The 18,339-nt window shown below is 44.5% G+C and overlaps 1 protein-coding gene across 4 annotated transcripts in view; it reads right to left on the bottom strand.

The window, feature by feature from the left end:
• Positions 1–18,339, bottom strand: part of SEPTIN8 (septin 8) — a 63,146-nt gene that overhangs the window by 23,872 nt on the left and 20,935 nt on the right. For 2 of the 4 annotated variants that reach the window (XM_008171216.4, XM_065555922.1), the window contains exons 2-3: positions 8,102–8,216; positions 1,428–1,623 (exon numbers count right to left, since the gene is read on the bottom strand). In XM_008171216.4, the coding sequence (XP_008169438.1) occupies positions 1,428–1,623; positions 8,102–8,216 (311 nt within the window). Of the gene's footprint in view, positions 1–1,427; positions 1,624–8,101; positions 8,217–8,763; positions 9,072–18,339 lie in introns of those variants that run through there. The other 2 variants (XM_065555924.1, XM_065555923.1) reach the window with 2 other exon arrangements.

Below are 18,339 nucleotides of genomic sequence, written 5' to 3'. Positions count from 1 at the left end.
CTAAAAACAGATGCTATTAGCAACAAGAATGCTGAAGTTTAAATGCAGTTGACAGTTTAAAGTTATCATGCATTCTCTCAGACCCATTATTTTAAAACCATTTACAAAGAAGCATAAAAATTTTTAGCCCTTCACTGGTAACATGCAGAATGTTACATTCACACGAGCAACTTCTAATCAAAAGGCGTATGGTATTTTCAGAGACTCTGTTGCAGCACAAAAGGGATTAATGCTGGTGGAACTGAAATATGGAAAGCAGACAACTTCCATACATCAAGCTTTGACCAGATTTCAGGTGTAAAGTATCTCGATGTAGTAGCATAGCAATACAAAGAGGAGAATCGAGGAACCCTGAACAGCCTTTACCACTGGATAGCCATGGCAGATTATAACTACTTTGAAAGGAGGCCAATTGAAATTATTGCAAGACGTCTTACAGGGACTTAGACTCATAGACTTTAAGGCCAGAAGGGACCATCATGATCATCTAGTCTGACCTCCTGCAAAGGTCACTTGATCCAAACAAGGTGGATGAGCAGTTAAATGGGAGTGGGTGGGAGGAACCAATATCACAAACTGATCATTGTCATCATGGACAATTCCAACTATTCCACAGTTGGTTGGGTTTTTTAATTAGATTTGTAAGAGTTTACGGGTTAGCTAACCAAGCCATCTGAAAGGGAAGAGACTATTAGTCCCTGCTAAAGACAATGGGATGAAACCTGAGATGTGCTGAGCATCTGCAATTCCCATTGACTTCAAAAGGAGCTGCAGGTGGTCAGCATCCCTCAGGATTTGGCTCGGTGAGTTTTTGAGTGAGTTAAATAGATCTTTGGTTTAAGACACAGTTCTGTAGGTTCCCCACTAATCCAGTATCTTTCTGACTCATGATGTGAGTGAGCGCCCCTGAGTAATACATTTTGGATGGATGGAGTGATAACACAACAAACCCCTCACCATCACTAATAAAAGGACTCGGCCTGAGTAAGGGTGGCAGAACCTGGCCCAACGCTACGAAAGAAGAAGAGGTTAACAGCTTCTTCAACAAGCCTGGAGGAAAGAACCGCTCCTCAGCAGGTCTCCTAAGAAACGGTTGGTGTGTCTTTCACTGAATTAAGCAAACAAGTCAGCAGGATTACACTGGATTCTTTAAGACAACTCACAACACGTTACAGTTTTCACTGCCTCACTAACCTCACCCTCTCTCCTTAGCCAAACTCCCTCTAGCATTCTCCCATACTTATTACAGCGGCTCATCCCTGCCCTCTTCAGTCTAATGCGGCCATAATCAAGACACCTCATAATCCAAATGGGAAAATTGGGTGCCCAGGAACAGAGGCTCTGGCTGTAACATTGCAGGGAGAATGACATATGTTAGAACACTAGAGGCTGGTGCAGAAATGGCGACTAGATGGCATGTGACCTGCCTTTCATCTTTATTTATCTGGTCTCCAAACCCCACTGCATCCACGATTGTCAGTTTCAGGTGCACGTTGCTCTCCTGCAGGTCATAGGTACGCGGTCGTAAGCGAACTGCATTCTCGTAGTGACTGGCCTCCTCCGTCTCAAAGGTGGTATTGAAAAGTGTGTTCATTAGTGTGGATTTCCCGATGCCTGTTTCACCTAGGAAGGAAGGGTCACCATTCATTGCAGAGTGGAATTCGTAAAGGGACTTCAGAGTAAATTAATTACAGAGCAGAACAAAAATTAAACTGTGAGAGGTTACTGCAACTCCCCCAAGTTCAGAGAGGTATAATCATTGTGATGTTCCTACTGCCCTATTCCCAAAGGCCTCCGATTCTTAATCTTATTTAGCACGTTGCTTCTGTATCACTTTTCATCTGAAGATCTCACAGCACATGCAAACAAAATTAACGCAAACGTAACCAGAACCCTCTGCTGTCTCCAACCCAGATTTAGAGGCTAAAATGATGAAAGTTAGGAAGAATACAACAACTTACAGGACATTCAGTTCTGATTGATTCTTCAACTCAAATGCTTCTATTCACGAATTACATTGTACTTGGCTCAATTTTTTCACACCTTTTACAATGTACTCACAAAGCAATAGCTCCAGGTACTTAAAACAGTTAACAATGCAAGTCAGTGCAGTGTGATCTACGTTCCGTGGATCTGTGGCAGAACTACATGAAATGTCTGCTTAAGTCTTCAGATTCTCTTTTTCTCATAGTGAGGTTTTTCGTGTGTGTTTTAGCACTGCCCAATGTATTTGGCTTTCGGCTTCCTTTGTTTGGCCTTGTCACTTGTCTCTCTTTGGGGATTTGCACAAGCGGGGCAAGCGTGTTCTCCCTCTGTGAGACAAAAGACTATTTCCACCCTCCCAGGATTTCAGATTTTGACCATTTATGAAACAGAGGAATATGTAATTTTTTTTAGCAGACAGGGCAAAATCCCTCCTTGGAGTAACAGCACGTGAGTCCCAAGTGGTGAATCTGGCCCAGAATGTGGGAGGAAGAGGCCAGGATTGAGAATCCGGGGTGGTCAGAGCAACCTCAGTTGCTTTTTATTTAGTCCTGTGCTGCCTGTTTGTCAATCAGCACTTCCTGAGCGTGCCTGTGGGAATGGAGAGTTTGTGAGCGCGCACAATCAGCTAAGCGACTGTCTTGCAAGTGCATGCCTAACTCCCTGACCTACATGTGCATGCAGTGAGCGTGTGCACAGAAGGCGCCCTGGAGCTCAGGCTTCTATGGGTACATCTTGGAGGTGTAGTTTCCAACTCAGGTAGACATACACGTGCTAGCTTTCATCCAGCTAACATGCTAAAAATAGAAGCGTAGCCGTGGCGGCACAAATGGCAGGACAGGCCAGACGCCCCGAGGACAACCCTGCCTGGGACCCTAGGTACTTACTTAGGCCACTAGCCCCTCCTGCCTCAGAAGCTACAGTTCTATTTTTAGCACACTAGCTCGATCAAAGCTAGTATGTGTATGGCTACCAGAGCTGAAATTTACACCTGAAGCTCAAGTGCAGACATGCCCTAAGTATGGAAACCAGGCCTGTTAATACTAGAGATGGTTTCTGGTCATTTTACAGTAGTAAATGCTGCTAGCTAAGTATTAAGAACTCTTACTATGCAACCACTCTACAAACCCTTTCTTTAAGTCTCCAATCAAAGCCAGATCAACCTAACAAATGCCCAGAGGCTTTAAAACGACTTGTTCCTCAACTATACTCTTAATCCTTTCATCCCCAATGTGCCATTAATAAGGGTCAAAGGTTTGTAGAGCTCCCACTGCACAGAAACCCTTAGCCCCCTTCCCTTCACAGAAGTGGACCTGCTAAGTCAGCTTAACCTGTCAGCAAACACATCTGTTCCTCTGTTGTGCATGGCTGGTCTATGGCTGCAGGTCTGCCTTTGCCCAGCCAGACTGCATATCAGACTGCATATCATGGCCCCTCTGCCTGCTCTGCTTTCCTAGCTGCTGCCCCCCATCGAGCCATCTCGAGGGTGAAGATCAGAGGCACCATGAGTTCTTCATTAGGGGTGTGATGAACAAAAGTGTGGGTTTGAGCACGACATGCTGGAAAACGCCCCACTCTGACGCACAGGGTATCAGTACGTGCTGATCAGCAGGCAAATGCATGCAGCATTGAAACAAGGAAAAAGGGAAACACTGCTTGGGTGTTTTATTTATTGAGAATCCAATGCAAATCCCATTCAAAAGGCTTAAAACACTCCTTAGATCTGGCTTGGTATAAATAAATCTTCCAAAATATTCCCAGGCTGCACGTTACAGAGAGCAGGAAATGGTGCTGCATGGCGCGAGAGTGGCTGCGAGGCCACACATCAAGCAGAACCAGCCAAGTTGGAATCACAAGGAGATAAGCAAAAGAAAAGTTGCCTCAGGTGCCGATCTGAAGCCACCCAGGCAAACTTCTGAAGGAGAGATGAGCTGCCCAAATGCAAAGAGGGGCTGGAATGTTTTGAAATATGAGTTAACAAAAGCCTCAGCTGGCTGGGGAGATCTGGTGATAGAATCCAGAGAGGGTGGAACGCCTAAGCTGTAGAGATGGTTTCCTCCTATAGATCTCTTGATGTACAGAGCTTACGTAGTCATTTTCCCCTCCCCCAACATTGCGTTGTTGCCCTTATTCACACGCTCCAAACCACGTTAGCATGGTTTGTGACAAAGGTAAAGCAAGACTAACAGACATTTGTTTGGGGCTGGGGATGGGGGCAGTTAAACCAATGTCACATATTTTGGTCTTGCAGGCCACATACCAAGTGCCATATTGCTGTACAGTCTTGGCTGAGCGTTGCCCAGGAGCAAGGCAGCAGGGATCCGTTGGTTTAGCATCATCCCCCTCTCCTAATGCATCATCTGTGCAGGAAGAGCTAGAAGAAATCTCTGCCAAGTTGAATAATTTAGATAAGCAGAGGGATGGAATGTGAAGTCAAATGGGGACACCAGAGGCAGGCTCAGTGGGAAGAAGACTATAAAACTAAGAAAATTAATAAAGGAAAGTTGAGGGTCTCTCCCAGGCCAGCTTCCCCAGATGAATAATGATCACATGCACTGCCCACACACCAAGGCAAACTGTACAAGACAGAATGGATAAACCTTAGTGCTACATTTTCAGCATTGACGGGCCACCATTTTAACTTTACTAGGCATGCCCCTTCCTGGCCATCGTCTTTTGGAACTGATAAAGAAAGTCTAAGGTGCACCGATCAGCTGAGTTGAACGGACGTGGTTATGGGAGAATGGGATAACTGGCAAGCTGCTAGACTACAGAGGCACCTAAGACTGATACAAGGTTTTTATTTTAGACCTAGCAGGTTCTGGAACCCTTCTGTTCCCACCTTGGAGAACAAATTCTGCGTGGAATATTTGTACTGTAGATAGAATGGTGGAGAGCCAAATACTGGATCCCCCAACAATGACTAAATGCCATGTGAAGGAGACAAAAACCAACTGATGATCCAAACCCATCCGGCAGGGAAGTCATTTGGAAAGCTCAGGGCTGACCTATCCAAAGTCTGTCAGGAAGCATTGACTTTCTCCCAGCATTCTCCTGTCCAGGCTGGGTCAGGACTGGGAGGAAGAATTTGTAATAGCAGTCAACAGCTGTAATTGGGTTCTTCTCTCTTTGCCAGGGAACTATAGGAAATTTGATGATCTCTCCCACTGTTTCATAGATTTAAAGGCCAGAAGAGGCCACTGAATCATCTAGTCTGACCTCTTCCCCCCTCAAAAAATAAATGTGGCGATTACAAATGCACGGTCTTCTGCTGCTGGCACACTGCATTTGAAGAATGACATTACAAAGCCCAGGGTAACATCCTTGCTTGATGTTAAACTCTGGGTACAAGCAATGCTGTTTACTTGGGGTTTGGGTATGAAAGAAAAAAAAAAAGTGTAGCTAGGGAGTTCCTAAAGGGGTCAGGATCAGAATAAAGGAAGTATTCCACTGCCCACTCTATGTAAAGCTGTATCCAGTCTGGGCAGGAAGAGATCTTGGAACACATTTCAGATATTGAAAATATCACTTCCCCTGCCTTGATCACTGGTCCAGAGCCAGTGCTGGGAAGAAGTCTCTGCCCCCAAAAGCATTTCAACTGTTATTGCAGGTTGCAGTACTTTAAGCCTAAAATAAAAGCATGCCAAGCAAACAAACAAAAAAATCATCTGCAAGCCAGCACCCCCAGGCATCACCAGAAAGGACTGGCTTCAAGCAGTCTGTGTGGCATCAGCTACTAGAATCATGCACAAATTGAAAGGGAAAAAGTAAAATTATAATGAGATTATTGTAAGATCTGTTCTCTAGCAACCGGCCAGCATGCTTAGAGATAACTGTTTTATGCTGAAGGCAAACAGGAAATTCCATCTTTCTTTGGGGACAGAAATGGACCCAATTCAAAACTCTGGATTCACCCACCCCCAAATTCTGTGAAAGTTCCAATCTGGACCCAGCTCAGCTATAAAGAATTACTATTTCTAGCTGTAGTGATAGTGATTCTTAAGCCTATCAGCCACTTCATTTCCCCATCCTCAAATCCATACGTCTAAGGCCCTACCAAATTCATGGTCCATTTTGTTCAATTTCACAGTCATAGGATTTTAAAAATGTCATTATTTCAGATATTTAAATGTGAAATGTCATGGTGTTGTAATTGTAGGGGTCCTGACCCAAAAAGGAGTGTGGGGGGGTCCACAAGTTATTGTAGGGGGTTGCGGTATTGCTACTCTTATTTCTGCGCTGCTACTAGCGGCAGCACTGCCTTCAGAGCTGGGTAGCTGGAGCGTGGTGGCTGCAGGCCGGGAGCCCAGCTCTGAAGGCAGAGCCGCCGCCAGCAGCAGCGCAGAAGTAAGAATGGCATAATATGATATTGCCACCCTTACTTCTGCGCTGCTGCTTTCAGAGCTGGGCCCTCAGTCATCAGCCGCCCCTCTCCAGCTGCCCAGCTCTGAAGGCAGAAGTGCAGAAGTAAGGGTGGCATGGTATGGTATTGCCACCCCTACTTCTGTGCTGGTGCTGGTGGGGTGCTGCCTTCAGAGCTGGGTGCCTGGCCAACAGCCGCCAGCCGCCCAGCTCTGAAGGCAGCGCAGAAGTAAGGGTGGCAATACCATGACCCCCCTAAAATAACCTTGTGACCCCTCACCCTCTTTTGGATCAGGACTCCCAGTTTGAAAAGCACCGGTCTCCCCCGTGAAATCTGTATGGTATAGGGTAAAAGCACACAAAAGACCAGATTTCACCGGGGGAGACCAGATTTCACCTTCCATGACACATTTTTCATGGCCATGAATTTGGTAGGGCCCTACATATGTCCCACATCAGCTCAGGTACAGAAGCTAATTCCGTTTGTCCTCCCATCGTGATCTGGCTGCAGCTAAAACAACCCATGCTTAGGGATGGGCTGGAAAAAAATTTTTTTTCCATCTTTTGAACATTTTTGAGAATTTGAAAGATCTTCCTGTCCCACATTTGGTTGAAAGGTCAAAGTATCAAAAACTTTTGTGGACCAACAATCCAAAAAAATCCCCAAAAAGAAAAACCCAGTTTTGGCCAATTGAAGCGTTTTGTTTGATTTTTAAAAAAATATTTCATTTCAATTTCAACCGCTTTTAAAAATCTAATTAGCTTAAATTTCAAAACAAAAGGTTGCTTTGAACCGGAAAACTGGAATTTTTCATTAGAAAAAATGTCGACATTTTTGGAACTTTTGAAAAATATGTTTTGAGTTGAAAAATTCATCAAAACCTTTCCCACAAAAAGTTTCAGGTTAGATGAACTGGCATTTATTGCCCCAAAAAGTTTAATAATAAATAAAATTATTAATATTATAAATAAATCATAATAATCCCTGCCCAGCTCTATATATGTGGAATATTTCAACAGAAAAAAACCCTTCAACTATCTTTACGAAGAGGAACACGGTTTCCCTCATGAAACAATAAAATACAACATTATGTTAACGGCAGTCTGGACTTCTGAGTGCTATTGAAATGGCTGCCACCTTGGCCAACACACTCGGGACTGAATTAGGGATCTCCAGAGCTGCTACAACTACAACTGAAGAGGATGAGAGTCCATTACAGCCCCAGCTAGAGAGCTTTAACGCTGGAGATCTATTTTGAGGGGAACCCGTAACACACACTTACCAGTGGTTTACACTATTCCCAGATCTACTACAGACTTGTTGTTACACCTTCGGAAAGTCATTTAAGGACAAATCTTTCCGAAAGTGCCCACTTATTTCGAGTGCCTAGTGCATGATAGGCCATTGGCAGAACACCCACAACTCCAACTGATATTGAACACAGCTGAAGGTGCTCAGAGCTTATGAAAAGCAGATCAGTGGCATCTAAAATTGGGCCTACAGAATAAGCTAGCACTTGTGAAAATTTAGGCCTATGTGGTTTGCCCAAGGTCACACAGTGAGTTTGTGACAGAGCAGGGAACTGAACAATTTTGGCCTTAACTTCTTTGCATTTTCCATGTAAAATTCCAGTAATGATACTTATCTCTCTTTGTGACGTGCTCCGACATCCATGGATCTGATGTGCTACTAGATTATTATTTATTGTATTACTACTACTAAGAATTTCCCTAGTCTATGGTAAACTCTGCTTACCCACACAGAGGATGTTGAAGCTGAATCCTTGTGTGACAGATTTGCTGACAAGCTGATCTGGGAGACTATCAAATCCAACATGGCCCCCCAGGGAAAGATTCCGCTTCTCTTCATTCTGTTAAAGCAAACAGAGTCAATTTAGCCAGAGCGCATTAAAAGAGAGTCAATAGCACAAGGGCTAAGGAATAAAAATCACAAGAAACGTTACCATCGTACTCGAGGCAGCGCGTGTTTCCGAGTCACTGAGGTAATCCTAACTCTACCCGCACAGAGGTTTATTATGTTTTGATATCCACATTCCAGACATACTAGTAATTATAGCCAAGCATCAGTAGAAAAAAAAATCTAATCTTAACAGGGAATTATCTTAAAGAGACAGCACACTAAACTGCTGAGCCACTCTGGAAGAAAAAGTCAGGGCAAGATTCAGCTGCGTCCAGCTTGTGGAGAATAAAGCAGGAAAAAACCATCTTCCCATGTTTTTCGATCACTTCCCTCCCCCTTTTATGTTCTGAGAGGTTCCTGCACTGAATTATGTCAGAGCTAGTCTGGAGCGCCTTCACAGCCCTTGATCTTTTTCCTTTGGCTTTGCCGTAAGCAGCTTTGTTCAATCACACTTCCAGGGGTACGTGTTACAAGGGGAGGCAAATGAACCCTCTCACCTCACCATCTGTGACCACACCAGTTCCTCTTCTTCTTCAGCTGTTCCTGTCTCTCCCACCATCCCCCCATGCATACACCTTACAATCCCATCTGTCTCCTTCCTCCCCAAGTGGAAGAAGAAGCTGGTCACTTTCACTGGAAGGTTTGTTTAGAAATAAATAAATAGGATCGACACAGGAGGAAATAACTCAGAGTCATAAAATGTCTCTCTCAATAAATCACAGACAGACAGAAAGGCATGAAGCCTCCAGTCTGCTCCAGCAGGGATGCACATTCTACTCTTTGTGGATTTTACTCTACTGTGCCCGGGGGGTCTGAGTAAATACACACAAGCAAGAAAGTCATCAGCCCAGCAGAAGACACAGGCCAAACTCCTGATGGCATAACCAATCAGCTCCAGGCTTCAATAAACTAGCATTTGTTTTCACGGGGGCTGAATTTGGCCCAGGGACTCTACAGGATTATTATCTTTCCTAGTAGCTTAAGCCTATCAGTCCCAGAAATTGACAAACATGCTTGCAGTTCTATTCACCTTGCAAAGTTTACCTCTCTGCCTGCCAAAGGCATCCAATGGAATGCATAACAAGGACACAGAGACTTAGCACAGACACTGCCTGCCACTGCATACAGAAAAAGGAAAAAAGAAAATTGTCTCAATTGAAAATCCAGAACCACTGTTACTAGTTAGGAAAGTACATAAAAGGGCTGAACTCAGCCCTGGGATAAGCAGAATAGTTATTGGGCTCAATACAGGAGTAAGGGGGTGCAGTTCTGTGCCCTGTGTTACACAGGAGGTCAGTCTAGATGATCTAATGGTGCCTTCTGGCCTTAAAAATCTATGGGACATTGATTCCACTAGAATCAATGGACATGGGAAATTGCATCCAGTATCCTTAGTTCAAGTGATTCAGAATAGAACTGTTGCAAAGTGTTTATTTTGTATATATATATGTTTAGATTTACAATCAACTTTCACCTTGTCTCCACACAGCCAAATAATACTACCAAAACCAACTGAGCAGACCACTGAATTTACAAACTGGTTTTTCTTTTCATTTTCAAGTTGCCTCTAAAAGCAGTTAGACCTAATGGAGAAGCAAATGTCCAGAAATGTTATTTTAGGGTACTGCTTATTCAGTTTCATCCTAACATTTCCTTTGTGGAATTACACATTTGCTGTTGTGACATACACCTCTACCCCGATATAACGCGACCCGATATAACGTGGTAAAGCAGTGCTACGGGAGGAGGGTGGGGGGCTACGCGTTCCGGCGGATCAAAGCAAGTTCAATATAACACAGTTTCACCTATAACGCGGTAAGATTTTTTGGCTCCCGAGGACAGTGTTATATTGGGGTAGAAGTGTATTTAAATGCAGCATTTATTTTTTAAATTACAAGCACAGGGCGGAAAAGTTTTTCTGATCAGGTTTTTCTGCTCCTGTTCCCATCCCCCACTACTCTGCCCTGATGTTCCAGTGTGTAACATAGCCAGACGACAGAAGCCATGCACTTAGAATAAAGTTAATAGGCTGTCATGTTTTAAAATATATTCCCATGAGGGAGGGGAAAGTTCTAAAAGCAGTAACTTGAAATTCATTCTCTCTGTGAGAGCAAGATTCCTAAACAAAAGATTAACTTGTTTAATTTCACCTCAAGTCAAAGTTGTCTTCAGTCCTGCCTTGGGAAGAATAAATAAATATTTTCTTTATTTAAAAAAGACTTTTAATTACAAGAGGAACTTTTGAATGGCTGAGGGCAGCTACCACATTTGAAATAAGACACTGAACCTTCTTTTCTGTGGGTGTTGATCTGTTTTTGTTACTGTCTTTCAGACGAAAATTATCAAAATGCTCTCCCTGGAGCAGAAAGACAATCTGACCATAATCGTTTGTTCTCCTGCAATCAATTCCTGTTTAATCTATCAGTATTGATTGTTCTCACCAAACAACGAGGAAGAAGCCATCACCAAAAAAATCCCCTTCGAGAGAGATGGTGTCTATTCAGACTCAAATGTGGTCAAGTGCTTAGACACCATTTCCCATTGTTTATCAACTAAACCAGGACCTGCATTCAGAAATAAATCATGTTCTCTCTAAGCCAGGGGTCGGCAACATTTGGCACGCGGCTCACCAGGGTAAGCACCCTAGCGGGTCGGGCCAGTTTATTTACCTGCTGACGTGGCAGGTTCGGCCGATTGCAGCCCCCACTGGCCGCGGTTCGCCATCCCGGGCCAATGGGGGCGGCAGGAAGCCGCGGCCAGCACATCCCTCGCCCGCGCCGCTTCCCGCCGCCCCCATTGGCCCGGGACAGCGAACCGCGGCGAGTGGGGGGCCGCAATCGGCCGAACCTGTCAAGTCAGCAGGTAAATAAAATGGCCCGGCCCGCTAGGGTGCTTACCCTGGCGAGCCGCGTGCCAAACGTTGCCGACCCCTGCTCTAAGCCATGGTCACTTGGCCTATAAACACATTGTACGCAGGTGTTGAACTTCCCCTTCTTTCCTCCACTAATTGGCCAGGCTAGTCAGAGATTATACTAGTCTAATCTTTCAGGCCTTTGGCTTATTTTACAGTTCTTACTTTGCATCTCTTTCCATGGTGACAGGTTTCAGAGGGGTAGCCGAGTTAGTCTGTATCAGCAAAAAAAACAAGGAGTCCTTGTGGCACCTTAGAGACTAACATATTTATTTGGGCATAAGCTTTCGTGGGCTAGAACCCACTTCATCAGATGCATGGAGTGGAAAATAGAGGAGCAGGTATAAATACATGAAAGGATGGGGGTGTTTTACCAAGTGTGAGGTCAGTCTAACAAGACAATTCAAGTAACAGCAGGATACCAAGGGAGGAAAAATAACTTTTGAAGTGGTAATGAGAGTGGCCCATTTCAGACAATAGACAAGAAGGTGTGAGATGGGCCACTCTCATTACCACTTCAAAAGTTATTTTTCCTCCCTTGGTATCCTGCTGTTACTTGAATTGTCTTGTTAGTCTGACCTCACACTTGGTAAGGCAACTCCCGTCCTTTCATGTATTTATAACTGCTCCTGTATTTTTCACTCCATGCATCTGATGAAGTGGGTTCTAGCCCACGAAAGCTTATGCCCAAATAAATTTGTTAGTATCTAAGGGGCCACAAGGACTCCCCATCTCTTTCCATGTCACTTCATTTCTAGCCATGTCACGGAGCTGGGTGCTGCAGTACATTAGCATACTCAGCTCTCACTCCAGAAGACACTGGTTCAACTCCTAACAGCAGGAGTAAGGAGAGGTCTCAACCCTCCCATCACATTTCGGCATGATTTGTAGTCTTGGCCCAAAGACGGTCTAGCGGGAATACATCCCATACCTGAGAACCCCCTGCCTGCCAATGCATTTCAGGCCTGAGCTGCCTGTCAAGGCCTCGTCTACACTATGGAGTTAGGTGGAGGGATAGCTCAGTGGTTTGAGCATTGGCCTGCTAAACCCAGGGTTGTGAGTTCAATCCTTGAGGGGGCCACTTAGGGATCTGGGGCAAAATCAGTACTTGGTCTTGCCTAGTGAAGGCAGGGGACTGGACTCGATGACCTTTCGAGGTCCCCTCCAGATCTATGAGATAGGTCTCTCTATTTTTTATATATTATATATAAAACTCTGTAAGTGTATACCCCACGACATCAGCCGAAGAGCAGTGGGTCTCCAGCTGTGAGCCCCGCACAGAGCTGACAGCCAACAGGCGATGTAAGTAACGCAGTGTCTACACAGCTACTGTGTCACCCTAATTATGTCAACCTAAGCGCTATGCCTCTCGTGGAGGTGGAGTTATTAGGTCGGTGTAGTGGGCGACTTACATCGGCGGGAGCAATGTTGTAGGTAGACCCTTACGTCAACCTAACTCTGTAGGGTAGCCCTAGACAGGCACCTCAAGCCTGAAATGCATTGGCAGGCAGGGGCCGCTGTTCCCAGGCATGGGATATATTGATAGTCCGGAGCTTGCCCACCATCTGCCTGCACTGTGCTTGGCCAGTTGTTCTTGGTCCATTTTCATAAGCACAAAATTAATGCACAAAAATTTTTAAAGAAAAATTACACATTTCCTCTCCCCTGCCCCCTTTCTGCGCCTTCCTCAAATTGCTGTTTACGTTTTGTCCTAGTGTTTGCTCTCTCTCTTTTCCTCTTGCTTCTTACAAGGAACACACTGTGACAGGGACTAGCAAAAGCACCATCTGGACAGCTAAAGAACTCCTTGAGGCTTCCACCCACATTCACTCCAGCCTCTCAAAGCTGGCTTCCCTTTCCCCCTATCCACATCCCTTAGAGAGAATCCTCCCCCGACTTGGTCACACAGGGCAAGATATTATCAGGTAGAGTCACTCTGATGCAGAGACAATGTGGCAGGAAAGCATATTGCTTCCACAGAAAATGGACTGTTATGGCCACGTGGGGGGGGGGGGGGGGGGGTCAACCAAGCCTAACCAAAAACATACACCAGAAGTTTAAGATGCTTTCCATAATCACCACTGTCTGGAAAGGAAATAAACAAGGCTGCCTGAGAGCTATGATTAGAATAAGAATGCCCCCAAAAGACTTGAGACATGTTCCTAGGCAACAGCTGGCATCACTAGGACTGATTTTAAAGCAGGCTCTAGCAAGGCCAAGCTAAATCAAAAACTAAATCATGCTCAGGAAAGGGAAGGAGAAAAGCCAAATCCCCAACGGCTTTTCTTTTGCTTCTCTTTGTAATGTTTAGTTGCAGGACAGTATGTGTCAAGAAAGGAGGTGCATTGCACATGCCCTGTTAAAACACCGAATCTCTAAACTGATGGTGAGGTTAAAAATACAGTCAATGGCAAAAATGTGTCCAGTATTGTTGTGATGTTGTTGTTTTTCTCTTTTTATTTTTCTCAATGGTGACATAATCTGATCCAAATCCAAGATCCCGTTGCCACTGTAGGCAAAGCAGAAGTCAGCTGAATCTACTAGGAAAGAAAACAACCATTGCATTGCTGATACAGACTAACACGGCTACCACTCTGAAACATTGCATTACTGTTATCCTACCATAGTCCCACTGCTGCAGCTACCTAGGAGGCATTAACAGTATGGCAAGGGCTGGTGATTTGTTCGATTTTTCTATGGCAAGCCTCCAGTGGCTTTGATTGGAAAGGTAACTCAACCACCAGTTTAAAAAAAATAAAAAATAAAAAAATCACACTTCAGCTGAAATATATTTAGTGTGTGTGTGAGAGAGAGAAGTACCAACAAAAATTAATATAAAGGACAGAGATTAGAGAAAAAGGAATATTTTTCTGTATTTTTTCCAGTTTGCTAACTTTGTGCTCTTCACAGCTCTTTGTCTAGAATCAGTTTCCCTGTATAGTCAGTTTCTCTTGTTGTTTGGATAGATCTTTCATATAAACAACAAAGGAGAGGAAGACTTTTTTTTAAATATAGGAAACTGATTATCAAAGTACCATGACTAGTACAGTACCTGAAACTATTTGTATCTCTTTTTTAAGATGGCTAGATTTCAAATGTACAGTCTTCAACACATCTGCTTTCACCACACTACCAGGTAATCTCAATGACCCATTAATGCAGTTCTAACAGTAATAAAGGTGGGTCCCATCAGCTTGAAAGTGAACACAGATGATCGAACAGTGACCAAAGGTGTCTAGGTGCTTCACAGAAGAAATACACAACCCCTACCCCAAAGAGTTTACAGTCTAAATTGTAGGTGTGACAACTAATAGAGGTGACAAATAGTAAGGAGGCAACAGAGCTTTTACAGAAGCCAAAAAGACGAATAAAAATGTTTCCTTGGCCGTTTTTAAATCCAGTGGAAACCGTATTTTATTTCAGAGTAGCCCCCTGCCAGGTCTGCAACCCAGACAATGCAGAATTGAGCTAATGCAGAAGAGCGGACGTGAAACTGACTAGCCTGTTTTCACTGCAATGGAAAATGGAAATAGACAGTATAAAAGAGTAAAGTTAGATATTTAAACTGTAATAGCTACGGTGTCATTGGTAGCCTACACGGAAGGAAATCAGGCCCTGATCCCGCAGCTCTTACTCAAATCGTTAGTCCCATTTGACTATCCAAGCCGCCGCATCTTCTGTAATGCTTCTGTTCTTTGGTACCAACAGCAGCTAAGGAGAATTACTACTTTCATTCACAAATATACGGAAGAGGCTGTGCAGGGAGAGGTCCAGATAAGTTTTCCCACTTCTGACAAGCCAGGCCTTCCTGGGGCTATGGAGACCCTTCCTCCAATTTATTCACATCCCAATCAGCTTGCAGTGAGTCTGTGAATAATTCTGAGGCTTTAGCCTGTTCCTCTTAGATGAGAAAAAATACTTTTTGTAAGCTTTGCAACATGGTAATTATTCACTTACTACAGCTCTGCAATACACCGACTCCCCCAATGAAAGGCTGGCAGTGTTAAATAACATCCTCCCAGTCACTTAGTGCCCCAATGAGAGGCTGCCATCGGCATTTTACTCAGAGCCTTCGAATGTGCTCTTTGAAGATTTTCTATGCCTTGAGATATTATTTGGAGTTTTAACAGGGACATTAAAGGCTTATTTGTATTAAGAACCTATGATTTGGTGGGGAACGAAAGAATTATCAGAAGATCGGGATCAAATTCATTAACAGCTCCACAGTCCTATAAATATTTTAACTAAGTCAATTGTGCCAGAGAATCTCTGAGTGAGCTGCACAGTATACCATTTAAACTGCACAAACAGACAGCATTAGTTTCATAATGCTGTGGCTGAGGATGCCAGAGGAAACTTCATGACACCAACCACTGGCCAGAAGGAAATGGATTTCTTCCTATGTTTTGGTTGTTTGGTCGTCAGGACAAGGACCCCACAGGTGAAGTACCAAGCAAATTTTTGGCAGTATAAATAAAACCATTAATAACAATAAATTTGCAAAACACTAGGGATAACTGATCAAGACAGGCCGAGAAATATACCATTTCAAACCAGTATCCACTCGCTCAGCCATCTGAGCAGTTATATGCCTCACATACACACTGTGGGTGAGGTAATACCTTTTATTGGACCAACTTCTGTTGCTGCAAGACACAAGCTTTTGAGCTCCCCAGAGCTCTTCAGGTCTGGTCATATACAAACTGACATTCATACATTTGCCTTGATTATAACACATCCTCCCCCAGCACGTCTTGCAACTAGAAGATCACACCTACTGACTTTTGAAGGCTACAAAAGGGGACACAGGGGAGAAGGAGGAATAGAGTCACACTTTTAACTACTACTTTAGGTGCATCCATGCCCCCACCAACAAGACATCAAAGCCTTAATCCAATGGATTCAAACAGTCTTTGAGGGCTTGTCTACCCCACGCAGCTTTTAGCAACAAGGCTGTGTCCACACAGCCTTGTTGCTAAAAGTCAGCATGTGTAAACGCTCTTTGTCAGTACTTTGTTGACACTTTTGTCGACAAAATACATCCAGCCCCACAAGCGGCGTTAGCTTTGTCGGCAGGAGAGTGCTCCTACCAACAAAGCCACATTCACACTGCCACTTGCATCGGCAAAACTTTTGTCTTTCCGGGGGGGGGGAGGGGGGAGGGAAGTACCCATGAAAGACAAAAGTTTTGGACAACTTCGCAGTGTAGACATACCCTAAGGAGAGCTAAGATTTCTTTAAGAATAGAGTGGAAAAGGTGATAAGTATTTTACTACAAAACAGAGACTACACTCTAAAGTAAATACAGTTGGGTGTGGGGAGGTGTAGTGTATCAGAATTCAGCAGTATTCCCTTAAATAGTTTGCAAGCCGTCTACTAGTCCCCACTGTCTTCTATGTCTCAGGCTTGGTCTACACTACCCCCCCTAATTCGAACTAAGGTACGCAACTTCAGCTACGTGAATAACGTAGCTGAAGTTCGAAGTACCTTATTTCGAATTAGTTCAAACTTACCTTGGTCCACACTCGGCAGGCAGGCTCCCCCGTCGACTCCGCGGTACTCCTCTCGGCGAGCTGGAGTACCGCAGTCGACGGCGAGCACTTCCGGGTTCGACTTATCGCGTCCAGACTAGACGCGATAAGTCGAACCCAGAAGTTCGATTTCCAGCCGTCGAACTTGCCGGTAAGTGTAGCCAAGGCCTCAGAAGCCACTGGTGCAGCAGCGTGCATGTGTAGCCAGGCCTTATACACTGTATATAGTCAGCAGACACAGCTATTTGGACCCCATTTTGCCTGTGTGGTTCCCTTCTGTTATGTTTGTGGTGTGATTTGCTCTTTACACCCAAGAGGAACAAATCACTGACAACAGAAAGCAGGTGTTGCTATAAGGCAGTAGCTCCTCACATTTTCCTGACACAGCCTCTTCCTACTCATGTCCTGGATGCCGTTCCCTTGGACATCTGCCACCATCTCTCCTTTTGCCCGCCACCCAACCATTCCTCTCTTTTTCCCTCATATATTTTTTTCTTGCATTCTCCCTCCTCTTTCTCCTGCTCACCTGAAATCTCCCTGCTTCTCAGGAGGTGCGAGGCATCCATCAGCAACTTCCTCAGAGTGAGACGCATGCGCTCTTGCGCTGAGAGAAGTATCATGGAAGCCAAGCAAATGCAAGATTGGGTTGATGTGCAACTACCTGAGCCTGCACTGCTGTACAGGTGAGCTGCATGCATGTGACCAGCTGCATTCAGGGGCCTATAGAGGAGCAAGGAGTGTAGGAAGGTGGCCTTCAAGGAACAACCTTAGCAGGGCTATTTTCAAAGCCCAAAGGGTCCAATTCTATGAGGTGTTGATTTCCACTACCATTTTAGGAGCTGAGGGCCTTCAGCACCTCGTAGGATGTAGCCTCTGCTCTCTACAGTCACCAACTGGCCAGAAACCATATCATTAATGGAAGGTGAACATTTTGTCCTTTTTCAAAACAGAAAGTGCCCAAGGAGAGGCTGCACCAGAAAAAGGTCAGAGGGACCAAACCAGGAAGCTTTTGAACGAAGGGGTGGGCATCAGACATTCGACATACTAACACGCCTCAGCTAGCAGGAAAAGGTAATAAAGGAACAAAGAGAAAAAATAGCAGCAGCCAGTTTGGTTGTGGCCCTTTAATGAAGTCAGATGTAGTTTTCCTGCAATTTCAAACTCCATCATCCCATTTTCCAGCCCCTACTCCCAAGAAGATTCTTTTCACTGCAACAGGTGCACTTTATAGGGAACGCCAACATCAGACTAACTCTGCTTCCTCTCGCATGTACCATTTCCCCAGCAGGCCTCTGGCGAAGAAAGGACTCGTGCTGTCTTATGCCTGCCGTGGATCTGACCCGTGGGTTCTCAGAAATGCAGGTGGCAGTGTGTGCAGGGCAGTACTCAAAAGGGACTATCAGCAGAGACTCACCTGAAAAAGTCCTCCTGCTTTACTTGACCTAAAAATCTGGTCTTTGCCAACTGCCAGTTTTAATCTTAACCTCATTTTAATGAGAAATGCTGTCTGACAACTGACCCTTGTGTTTTTAACAGGCAACAACCCTGACACTTTTAAACGATTTTGTTTTTTTCTTAATGCGGCAGCTCAAAGCAAAAAATAAGCAGGTGCCACATGCCCAATTTATTTG

This window comes from Chrysemys picta, chromosome 8 (genome assembly GCF_011386835.1).
Source record: "Chrysemys picta bellii isolate R12L10 chromosome 8, ASM1138683v2, whole genome shotgun sequence".
Taxonomy (NCBI): domain Eukaryota; kingdom Metazoa; phylum Chordata; order Testudines; family Emydidae; genus Chrysemys; species Chrysemys picta.
Note: the sequence above shows the minus strand (reverse complement) of the source record. Positions and strands in the feature narration are given on the sequence as shown.